This window comes from Sciurus vulgaris, assembly GCF_902686455.1.
Source record: "Sciurus vulgaris genome assembly, chromosome: 8".
Taxonomy (NCBI): Eukaryota; Metazoa; Chordata; class Mammalia; order Rodentia; family Sciuridae; genus Sciurus; species Sciurus vulgaris.
The window spans coordinates 61665398-61677811 of record NC_136468.1 but is presented as its reverse complement, the minus strand read 5'-3'; the positions used below and the strand labels follow the sequence as shown (position 1 = coordinate 61677811).

General features: G+C 36.0%; 1 protein-coding gene across 1 annotated transcript in view; it reads right to left on the bottom strand.

Annotated features, from left to right (window-relative positions):
- SEMA3C (semaphorin 3C) overlaps positions 1-12414 on the bottom strand; it is a 158943-nt gene that overhangs the window by 31529 nt on the left and 115000 nt on the right. The window contains exon 12 of the mRNA XM_079150557.1: positions 10110-10332. Coding sequence (XP_079006683.1) covers positions 10110-10332 — 223 coding nt within the window. The remainder of the gene's footprint in view (positions 1-10109; positions 10333-12414) is intronic.

Here is a 12414-nt window from a genome sequence, read left to right as displayed (position 1 = left end):
TAAAGAGGATTTAGACTCTGGCTATCTCCCAATCCACCCTTTACTAGACCTTATTAATCCCTTCTGATTTCTGTCTATTCACATCTCTGTTTTCATGTGGAATGGAAATTCTCAATGTTAACTAGTGTGTCAGAGGACAGGATAATGAGGAAAGTAGCATATTACAAGAACACTCAGATATGATCCTGCCAAGACTGATGATCTTGACAGCTGCTTCTTGCTGCCTGCGACTGTCTTTTCTCAAGGTCACCATGAAGTTACTTCTTTTTATTTTTCAACTATTTTCATGATCACTCCTCCATCTTTGTGGAAAATATTCTTCATTTTGCCACCCTTAAGTGGGCTCTCAGAGTTAAATCCATATCTTTCTAGCCTCCTAGAGTGACCTCAGCACTGTCAGGGGTTTCAGGCATCACCTACATTGTGTCTCCATTCTCTAGCACCTTCTCTGCTGAAGAGTATCTGCAATGACACCCTCTTTGACTTATCTATCTGAATAGTTCAACAAATCTGCAACCCAATGTGAGACAGGCTGGGACTTAAATTTAATTACTTATTTCCAATAGCTTCACAGTCCCAAGCAGACAAATTAATCTTTCAAAGCCTTAGTTTATACAACTGTAAAACAGGGATAATGATTTTATATCACTGGGTGGTTAGGAGATTTTAATGACAGATTTTAGGTGATCAGTTAACTTTGATGCACAATAGGTCAAAGGAAAGAATAGGTGTGTCATTCAAATAGAAATTCATTACTTTCCAAATCTACTTGCTGGTTTTCTATTACCTTGATCAATCAATGACACTTATTTCTTGCTATTTGCACAACTAGACATTCACAAATCAAGCCACAGGTGACTCTGCAATCATCTGGTATTTTCCTCCTGCTAAATAGTTCCTGAATCAAAAAATCCCTCTCAACCTTCTGCTCCCTTCTCCTGTCAAAGGACTCATCATTTCATGCCTATCACATACAAAAGTTTTCTTTCTAATTTTGTCGTTAATATATCTTCCACATCATTGCCAAAGTGGTTTGTCTAAAATGTGAGTGGGCAGTGACTGTCATACTCTAAAGCGACCCCTAATGAGTCACATCCTTGTATAACTCCATGTGGTTTGCTTCCAACAATAGAACATTGCAAAGGTAGCCAGGTGCAGTGGCTCATGCCTGTAATCCCAGAATTCAGGAGATTGAGACAGGAAGATCACAAGTGCAAGGTCAGCCTCAATAACTTAGCAAGGCCCTATGCAACGTAGTAAGACTCTGTCTCCAAATTAAAAAAAATATTAAAAGAAAAAAACAAAGGGATCAGGGATATGACTCAGTGGCTAAGCACTTCTGGTTCAATTCCAGGTACCAAAAAAAAAAAAAAAAAAAGGCAAAATGATGGTATGTTGATACCACAATTATGCTACATTATGTGAGACCCTATCTCAACATATCCAAGGAAGAAATTCTTGAATTCTTTAAGAAATTCTTAAAGAAGCAGTCAGTTTTGAATAGCCAATGAAGAGATCCATGTGGAAGGGAACTGTGGGTGGTCTTAAGCAGCCAACGGCCTCATTTCTGTGACAGCAAGAAATTGAATTTTGCCAAAAACCATGTGGGTTTGGAAGAGGACACTGAACTCCAGAAAGGAATGCAGCCTGGCATATGCTGACTATAACCTGTGAGACTCTGAACAGAGGCCAGCTTAGCCACATCTGTGGAGACTAGGATATGATAAAGCTGTGTGGTTGCATGCCAATAATAATGTGGTAATTTGTTATGCATTAATAGAAAACTATCTAAAATGTGTTGGGCAGCCACTTCAATATTCAATAGATACTTATTGAATTGGATTTACTTGTCCCCTTCATTGGGCTGCTAGATTCATACAGGAAAATGATATTGCTATTTTTCTTTATATTTAATAAGCCCTGGCATCCAATAAGCTCTATAAACTCTATTGAAAAAATAAATGGCAGAGTTGTGGTGTATGACCATCATATTCCATATTAATTGGGAAAGAGATAAAAGACATATTATCATTTTGCATTAATCAGTAAGGGCTTTCACCAGAGCTTTAAAACAAGAACTGATTAATCCTTATTTTAAAAATTCTTTAGAAAAACATGAATCGAGCTAGAATTCAAAAGCCAGTTGCATTAGTTTTATGTTGTGGTCATAAACAAATTATCATCAATTCTGTATCTTCAAAGAATGCAAATTTATTATCTTGGAATTCTGGAGACTAGTAGTCCAACACAGATCTCACTGTACTAACGTCAAAGTTTCGAGAGGGTGCACATTTTTCTGGATGGTCTGGGGAGAATTTACTTCTTGCATTTTCCAGCTTCGAGTGACTACCTACTTTCCTTGGTATATGATTCCTTTCCTCTACTTCCAAGTCCAGCAAAGTCCCATTACTCTAACACGTTTTCCACTGTCACATCTCCCTGTGGTTGTAAAAAGTCATACGATTAGATTCCCCCCCCAAAAATCTCTTTATCTCAGGGTCAATACCATTAAACATACCTGCAAGCTCCTTCTGTCAATTAAGGTAACATGTCCACAAGTTCAGAAAATTAGGAGGTAGAAAAAAAATTGAGGGAGGGAAGTCATTATTCTGCTACCACATTTATGGATGAGAAAAATAAGCATACAACTAAAAATAGTAAAATGCATATGATTCTAATGCCACAGACTTACCTCAGAAACTCCAGTTTCTTTTTGTTCCAATTTACACATTTCACATTCTAAAATGAAATATTTCCTTCCATTTCCTAGAATTTGAACTCTTCCCAGTTCAATAAAAATTTTTTAAAAGCTGGTATTCCACACAAACCACCAGTACAACTGACAGCTATAGACCTCCTACAGGCAACACAGAGAAGGCCTGGCCTGGCTGTGCAGCAGGCTGAGAGTTCTTATTAGGGACAAAGGCTGCCAAGTCAGCCTCGTCAGCCTCAGGGAAACTTGGCAGCACATCAAGAACAAAAACATAGTGTGGCTATTTATCCTTGACACACAGACAATGGACTTCATAAATTAGTGTCTTCAGGCTAGAAAATTTTCTTACATTCATGTGAGCACAGGGTTAAATAGAGGCAACACACAGGGAAGAGATTTCACTGTAGTTGTCCTGAAGTCATCTAGAGAAATATGTGATTGCATAGTAAATGAGCCCATGTCACAGAGCAAATCTTTGCAACTCTCCTGCTGAGAGGCACTATGTCCTTGCAGGATCTTCTGAAATCCTCCAAATCTATCAGTCAACTCTGCAGAATCCATTTCAACTAAGTAAACAGAAGCATGACAAAGAGTTTTATGTGTGTTTTGGTGAATATGCAAGACATTCTGGATACAGATTGAAACCCCATTTTAGGACAAATTTTTAACGTGCAAAAATTTAGTGATTTATCTAAAACAGTTAGCTTTTTCACTGCTGTGACCAAAAGACCCAATAAGAACAATTGGAGGAGGGGAAGTTTATTTGGGGGCTTATGATTTCAGAGGTCTCAGTCTATAGATAGCTGGCTCCATTCCTTGGAGCTCAAGAGAGGCAAAACATCATGGTGCAAGGGTATGGAAAAAGAAAGTAACTGGGAACATGGCACCAAAAAGCAGAGAGAGCACTCTCCTCAGCACAAAAAACCCCAAAGTCATGCCCGCAATGACTCACTGCCTCCAGCCACAGCCTACCTGCTTTCGGTTACCACTCTAAATGTGTTTCAAGGCAAAGTTGTCCAAATCTTCCCTTTCACCTTATAAAATGCAGTTTGTTAACATGTAAAACTTGGTGATAACATGTGGATGGGTTAGGTGAATGGCATCTCTCAAAAGAAGGGATGCCAACACTAATGCTGTGTGTTAACCACATCAGAAGTGTATCTTGAGACAGGTGGTAAATAACTTATTCCTAGTAAAATGAGAAACATGAGTGAAGTTAACTTTGTTAATGGAAAAGTCTGTAAAACAATGATGGCAAGTGAAGTAGAACATGAAGAGGATAAATGTTTAAATGGTAAAATTGGACTGATTTGTATTCCAGCTGTATCATTTATCAAATATCTATCTGATCTTAACTTTTCTGAGATTCCATCAGAACCCAGTGGAGGTGGAAATCATTCACTCATCCATTCATATAACATTTACTTAATGATGTACTCCTCTAGGTACTGTCTTTATAGCACTGAATATGAGTACCAGTACTACCCATCCCGCACCCCAGCCCACTACATGGAGTCAACATTCTTACAGTTCTCCATAGAGAACTTATAAGGGTTGGAAGAGATAATTTTTATACCTCCAAAAGTTAGCATCATTTTAATACTAAGAAAATATCTCAGAAGCATGAAAAAGCATACATTTTTACATTATCAGAATGCTAACAATTTAAGTGGGTCAGCTGAGAAGTGTAGCAATATTAAAATTTATGAAACCATTATGTGAGATTTTACTATCCCTGAAATAAAATATCTCTGAAGATTAGCAGTAAGGAAAATGATTTTGTTTTTAGAAATAATTTTTCATTAATTAATCAGATAATGAAATTGACTTTCTTTTCCTATGTATGGTTTTTAAAATTTTTAAATTTGTTCTAATTTGTTGGACATGACAGTGGAATACATTTATACATTTAGATAAATCATACATAAATGGAGTATAGTTTCTCATAAATTTTCTTTTTGTATATGTTGTAGGATCACATCAGTTAAGGTCAAATTTAAATGAGAACATTTGTCTCTGGACTAACTGTACTCTATAGGCTCTCCTTCTCCTCCTTCTTCCTTCTTTTTAAAATATATTCCTCTTTGTTACTCTTCTACATGATCAAGCAGTCATGACACCATGATTTATCATTTTTTTCTTGCCAATTCAACCATCATTTCACTCTGTTCCACTAGTACTGCCAGCTGTGAAAAATCCCCCACAGAATCCATGGTAAACTCAGAAGTTTCCAGATTCTGCTTTGGAAAGCAGTGACCCTCAATGTTATTAAAAACCAGTGACTTTAAAAGAGATTTTCTTCTTACTCCCTAAGTGAAGGGGCAATCTAGACATCATCCTTAGACTGACATTCATGCACCACTTCCAACTGACAATACACACACACACATATATATATATATATATAATTTTTTTTCCCCTGAACTCAAATTCACTACTCTAGCTATCAAGTTTTGCATGGAGCATCTTAGGGAGTTCTTTAAAAATCAGAATTCCTGGCTCTGTAGTTCATTAAGTGTGCCATTTTAAGAGCTGCACTGCCAGAACCACAAGTCACTAGGAAGCTAGTTATCCTCTAATGCTGCAAGGCAAGCTTTTTAAAGCTTTAGTCACATATGTGGCACACACTTCAAAACTCAACACTTTCAAAAGGCCTACTGAAGCCAGCGTTCCAACTTAATCCTCACCCAGTTAAACGGAAGCTAATAAGAAGCTTGAAACAGCATATACAATATAAGAATTTTGGCAGAATACCACATTTGCTGACCCTACGTTAAAAAATCATAATGATACTAAATCATCCTAAACCTCTAACACTCATTCACAAGAGTACTTTTACTCTTTCATCAAAAGCTACATGTCATTCTGATTCATGTATAGTGCTAAAAATATAAATTTGACAGAATGTGTCTGAACCTGACCCAGACACTTAAATATTTTCATAACTCCAGAAGCAAAAGGAAAATGGGCAAAAACCTCTTGACAGTGCAATACTGTCTGCTCTGAACAAATGGTCTGGATGTTAAGTACTAGGTGGCAAAGTTAAAATAGAAATGCTAATCCTATGAGAGCTCTTGCCTGCTGCTTTACAGCCCTTCCTGAAGATAAAAAAGAAAAAGAAGAAAGAAAGAGAGAAAGAAAGAAAGGAAAAAAAGAAATTTAACAAATACTACAGAATAAAACAAAATGCTGATTTTAATATATATATATATAAAGATTTTTTTTCAACTTGTTATCTTTCTTGAAGTAGTAGCAGGAATGAGTGGGAAAATAATTAAGTATATTCAGCTTCTGATTTAAGTTTAAAAAAATAAAGTTTTTTTTTTTTTTTAATTCAAGATAAAACAACAAATGTTTATTTTGGGCAACATTATAAATCTGTGTTACCTCTACCCATTAGAAAAGAGCTTCTTTAAGGTTAATTTTCCTAAAATATTATAACTATCAACCAAAAAAGAGGTCAGTAAACTTTTTCTGTACACAGTCAAGTAGTGTATACTTTAAGCTTTGCTGGCTAAGGGTCTCTTGTGGCAACTACCTAATTCTGCTATGGTAGCACAAAAGCAGTCACAGACATTATATAAATGTATGGGCAAGGTCATTCATAAGAGGTAAAGATCAAAACTCCCTCCCTTCCCTCCCCTGCCATTTATTTATTTTGCCTGGCATCTGGTCGCACATACAAATCAATCTGAAACAGTCAGATGAGAGTGTAAATCCAGGTTACCAGCATTTCCGACTTAGCCACCATTATGCACTATAATGGTAATGAGTAAACTAACATTTACCAGGCATTAAGCCAACACAACTACCATGGAGATTCTGTGAGCTTCAAAATCTTTCCTAATATTCATATTGCATACAATTACTTTATATCCTACTTACATCCCAATGGACTGTCACACAAGTTTTTCCTGTGGCATCTTCCTTGACTACTGATGCTTTCACCAAATTCCTCTGACTGTCTCATGATGGTATGGAAGGGATGTCAGAATAGAAGCTTCCCTCATTGTGGCCATTTTTGGGTATCATCATTTATTTATAGCAGCTGGAGGGCTCTCTTGTACTTGGGAATTTGACAGCACCCAAGAAATATTTTATTCTTCCATTTAAATACATAAAGCTAAGAAATCCTGGGACAATGACCTGTGATTCTCCCAAAAGTCATTTCTGTGATTCTCCCAAAAGTCATTTCAGAAAAGATGAAAATTTTCCCTTTTAGAGACAGACAAAGACAGAGAATTATTTTTGTAAGAAATCTCTCCCCAGTACAAAAAAAAAAAAAAAGAAAAGAAAAGAAATCTCACCAAAAAACCAAGAACTACTGGGGCAGCAAATATTTTATATCAATATATTTGGTGGTAGAGTTTCAGGTTAACTGAAATCACTGTTTTAAAATTAGAGTGCAGTCTGACATGACAATATGGAAAAGGATCAATGGTTAAGTGAGTTACCATCCCTCAAAGATGCATTGGCAGAGGCATTGTCATGGCACGCACTTTCCTATTAGGATAGAATTCCCAAGACACTCATGAGGCTTTGCAAGCAATCATTAGTATGGCTTCCCACTACAATTGAAAACATATGCCTAAATACTGTTTTTGAAAATGACACAAGTGTTTAAATACCAACATAAAAGTCTATGTAAAGGTGCCAGAAACTTATGTGGTAAGAAAAGCCAAAGAATTTGTGCAAAAGCATGTTTCTTACTGTCTTCTATTTGAATAAACATTGCTAAAGATTTAAAAGGCTTCAAAATTCCATCCATGAAATCTACATATTTTATGTAGATTTTCATGAAAAAAAAAGTAATCCAACTGTGGCATCAAAGTTCACCTTTAAAATAGGCTTCAAAACAGAAAAAAGAAAACAATCTTCTTTTCTAGGTAATACAAGATATTAGGGAGAAGTGAGATGCAATTACCACTTTGCTTCAGGAAAGAAAATACTTTTTAAAAATGCAAACTCCATATACGATAACCTGAGGTGAGTCTTAAAGCAATTCTTTATAGTCATTTACATGGCACTTACATTTTTTGGAGAATGCAGCTTATATGCAAGTTAAGATTAGCTTTCATGGGCATTCGTGAATTTATTATATTACATAGGTAACAATGAACTTAGTTGGGATTTCTATTTTATCTTGAAAAATACTTATTGAGTTAACCAGGTTCTGTGATATGCCTAGAGAGAAATTATATACTGAGGAGAGAAACTTGAGAGCAATGTGCAGTCATGAATACCAAAATGGGAGAATGAATTAAGTGCCAGTTAGAAAGTCTTAGAAGAAGATAAATTGAGTTTGAAGCATGATGTTTGAAAATGTTAATAGGTCACACAATGTGTGTTATCTACCAGCAAATTGTAAATTCAAATGTTGAGCTTAGAAAATGGCAAGGACTAATGACACACATTTTGGATTTGTTTGCACAGAATAGATAATCCAAGTTAAATGAATAAAAGAGATAACCAAGGAATATATAAAAAGAAGAAGACCACGGATAGAAACTCTGGGCACACACACACACAGGAGCAGGAGGAAGCCAGTTAATATGAAGGAGCAGCCAGAGAATTCAGGCATACATAATGCACGTTTTAAGCAGTAGGCAAAAAGAGGTTCTATGATGCCAAACAATGCAAAGAAGCGACAGATATCACACTGGTTAGAAGACTGCATTTTTTTAATCATGAAAATATTCAAGACCCAAAATTAGCAATCTCGTAGAGGTGGCAGTGGAAGAGAGGTACATCTCATGTTATATCACGGCACAAAGTTTCTAAGCCAAGATTCAATGTAGGATAAAAATGGAAGAATAAAGTGATTAAGAATTGAATTGATAACAAAGGTCCTGGAGATGGCAGAATAGCAGGAATAAAACTTGAGAGTTGAGTGAGACACTGTTAGTCTGGGGAGGGGGTGGATTTTTCCTTAGTTGTTGAGCAAGCAAAGAAGGGACCAGTAAAAACTGAGGCATGCTTAAGTGGAAGAGAGAACACCAAAAAGTCCATTTTAGAAGATTCTCAGTTTCTGAAATTTCAAGTTGAAATTATGTGAGAATGAAAGACTCAGCTCTGGGGTTTTAAGTATAAGAATAAAAAGGGATAGAAAAAGAACATAATAAGCAAAGCACACCTTGAAAATTTTATTTATCCAAGAAAAAGTAACCACATTTTAAAAATTGAAGTAGAGTTCATCTTTTTTTTTTCTATGTATTAAGAATTGAATAACCCAGGGGTGCTTTACCACTGAGCTAAGTTCAAATATATCTTTATGCCTGGCCTACTTCATTTAACATGTCTTCTAGGTTCGTCCATGTAGCCACGAATGACAGAATTTCACACATTCCCATCTATGGTACAGGCAAAGATAGAATTCATTCTCTGTCTTATTGTAATATCAGAACTACCCCAAGAAATATGCTAGTTCTCTTCTAATTTAGGAAATAGATATAAAATCTATCTGCAAAAATCATTATAAAATATAGCAGTGATGGAAGATACATTCTGAATTTAAAAATGAATTAGCTGGGTGCAGTGGCACAGATGTATAATCCCACAGGGAGGCTGAGGCAGGGGGATTGCAAATTCAAAGCCAACCTCAGCCTCTTAGCTGAGGCATAAAGATATATTTGATCAGCAAACCGAGGTTATTTCCTTTGTATAGTGGTTCTCAAACTTTAGGGTCCATCAGAATTACCATAAGGGCTTGTTAAAATGCAGATGGCTGAGTCTCAGAATTCCTGAGGTAGGGTCTGAAAATTTGTATTTCTAAAAAGTTCTCATTTATAATGGTTTTTCTAGTGTGAGGATCACACTTCGAAAACCACTGGTATAAAACATTTACTGTTCATTGTGACATATCATGCTAAATCTATAAACAACAGTACTTTCACTCGACTTCTGTAAATTTGACAAATTAGAATTTGTGGATGTATAAAAATCACAATACTAATATTTTCAAAAAGCCTGAATCAAATTTGTTTCCAAATATTGTATAAAATATGTTATTTATCATCATTAGTCCCCTTAGAAAATGGCCCCAGATACTGATTAAGAAGTCACAGAGTTTGCTTTACTTCAGGGGAATACTTATCCACACTTAAAATTTCTTCCTGCCCTAATCCAGCTCAGTACTTCTACATTTTACTTCAATATTGCCAGGAACTATACTAGAGGCTCTACATATCAACTCATTGGTTCCTCACAATTCTCTAAGGTACTTTATTTTATTAGCTCCATTTACAGATGTGGAAACGGGGGCATAGTGAGATTAAAGACCCCACTAAAAGCCAGACAAAAGTAAGCACTGGAGTCTTCCTAGTGTCAGTACCATGGTGCTTATCTGTGCTTTATTATCCTACACTTTGCGAAGTATGGCTTGAGCTCCAATACTTACCGGTTCCAAGGAACAGGACATGGTATCTACCATCTGCAGCATTCACTCGATCCACAGCTATCTTTGTGTACTTGTAGTCGGTGCCTATGCGGACAATCAAAGGCCGCCTGTGGATTGGGTAGATGGAATTGTACATGAGAGGATGGTTCCGAATAAAAGTGACAACGTCATCTGGGAACTCCTTGGTGGTTCTCATGTTGGGTGTAAATGCTCCTCCTGGGCACTAAAATGGAACAAAACAAAATATATACAAAAAAAACCAAGTTAATAAAAATGGTTATTTGGGTCTAGTAATAAATGAGACCTCTCCTTTTCAAAACACTTAAATGCATTTTGCTATTCATTGGGAAAATAAATGTGTGTGTGTGTATGTGTGTGTGTGTGTGTGTGTGTGTAAAACTATCTGCAGAAAATTAGTATATAGCATGTTCAGTTGGACCACTGAATGAGCTACGTCCATGTATCCTACTCTGTTTTCAGAGAGGAGCTGCTGCCATAATTTGACTCTTCTTTATCCATCACTTTTCTGTTTCTTAATTTCTTCCTGACATTATCATATTATATAAAAAATGTGGACACAATCTAATGCTGCTGTTGGTTAATATCAGTTAGATGGCCATTATCAAAGTTAATCAGAATTCATGTGTAAGAGTTTCACTCCATCTGACCTCCACTTCTAAGAGGAGGCAATCTTGAAGCTGGAATTTGGAAGGGATTAACAACCACCATCCCTTGCTCTCTCTATCAGTACTTAACTCTAGAAGAACTGCAAAGAAAGACTGTTGGACATAGACATGACCACCCAATTTGGACAACTATTTTGACTACCTTAGCGGAGACAGCTCTTTCACTCTTTGGTAAGATTTTTTAATTTTTTAATTTATTTATTTTTATTCTTTCTGTATATGTAAGTGTGCCTGCACACACATGTGAATTCTTGCTATGCTGATTGGTTCAAAAGCTATATACAAACATTTATTTGTTTATTTTCTCTTATTTTTAGCATTTTTAATGTAATTATTTTGGACTAGCCTTGTGTTTTGAGGGTTTGGGTTTTTTGGATTGTATATTTTGGTTTGGTTGTGTATTATTTTCATTTGATATTTCACATTTCTCTTTCTCTACTCTTCTCTGGCTAATGGCCAAAAACTATTGTTCTCCCAATACTTTCTTCTATTTTCCCCTTCTTCTGTATGAAAATCATGTGTTACATCTCTTTTGCATTCTCTGTTCAGTTTTTGAAATAGTAAACTCTTTTCTAACTTCTTAGCACATTTTATTTTCCCCTAATTAATTATATTTTTATCATCTTTTAGAATTAATTGGCTTATCTAACTCTTGCCCCCACCATTAATGCTGATACAATCACTGCTGCTGTGGAGGATATAGTTGACATCTGCTGTTTGCTTTAAAGTCATATCTAGTTCATGGTTATTGTTTTTACTGTTGACAACTGCTAAACCCACCATTCCTGTTTTTTGGTGGTAATTAATGTTGGACACATGATAGTAGAAACTAGATATTTACTTAAATGATGTGTATTGTTTGCAATGGTCATTACTGTTATTTATTTCACCCCATTCTGTGTGAGGTGTTGGGAACCTAGAGGGACACTAAAAATTCAGTTAAGAGACTGTTTCTGAACTAAACCAACCAAAAGACAGTGCACCTTGCTCCACACATAAATTAATGGCACTCAATCTTCAGTTATACCTTAATACAAAGAATAGAAGAGACAAAAGCCTAAACTAACCATTAGACTAACTCCTACCTCACTCAAGTTAGGGTGATCATTAATATACTAGATAACACAGTAGACACCTGCTATCAAAAAAGAAAAAAAAAAAAAAAAGGAAGAAGAAGTTGGAATTTAGATTGCATGTGGTAAATTGGATGTGGAAATAACATTGTCTTCTAGAAAAGACTTTAGTCATATCCATTTCAATTAGAATAAAATTCCAACAGCTTAAATGGCCTATAAGCCCCTACATTACCTGGTCTGGGCCTGCCACCCCTGTTGTAGTTCTTGCTATCCCTGAACTTCCAGCATGCTTCCCCTCCAGGATCTTGGCTCCTTCTGTTCCCCATATGGCATATTTTTTAGTTCTCAGTTCAAAAGTTGCCTCCTTTAAGGTAATGACACATAAAAATAGTTCCTCCTCTCCATCTCCACTCTCTACCTCCTTAGCTTATTTTTCTTCAAGCCTAACAGTATATTGTATATTAACTGCTTGTATCTTTATTGTCCATTTTTCTCTCCACAATGTAAGCTGTGTGTTGAGAGCAACTGGATCTATTTTGTTCA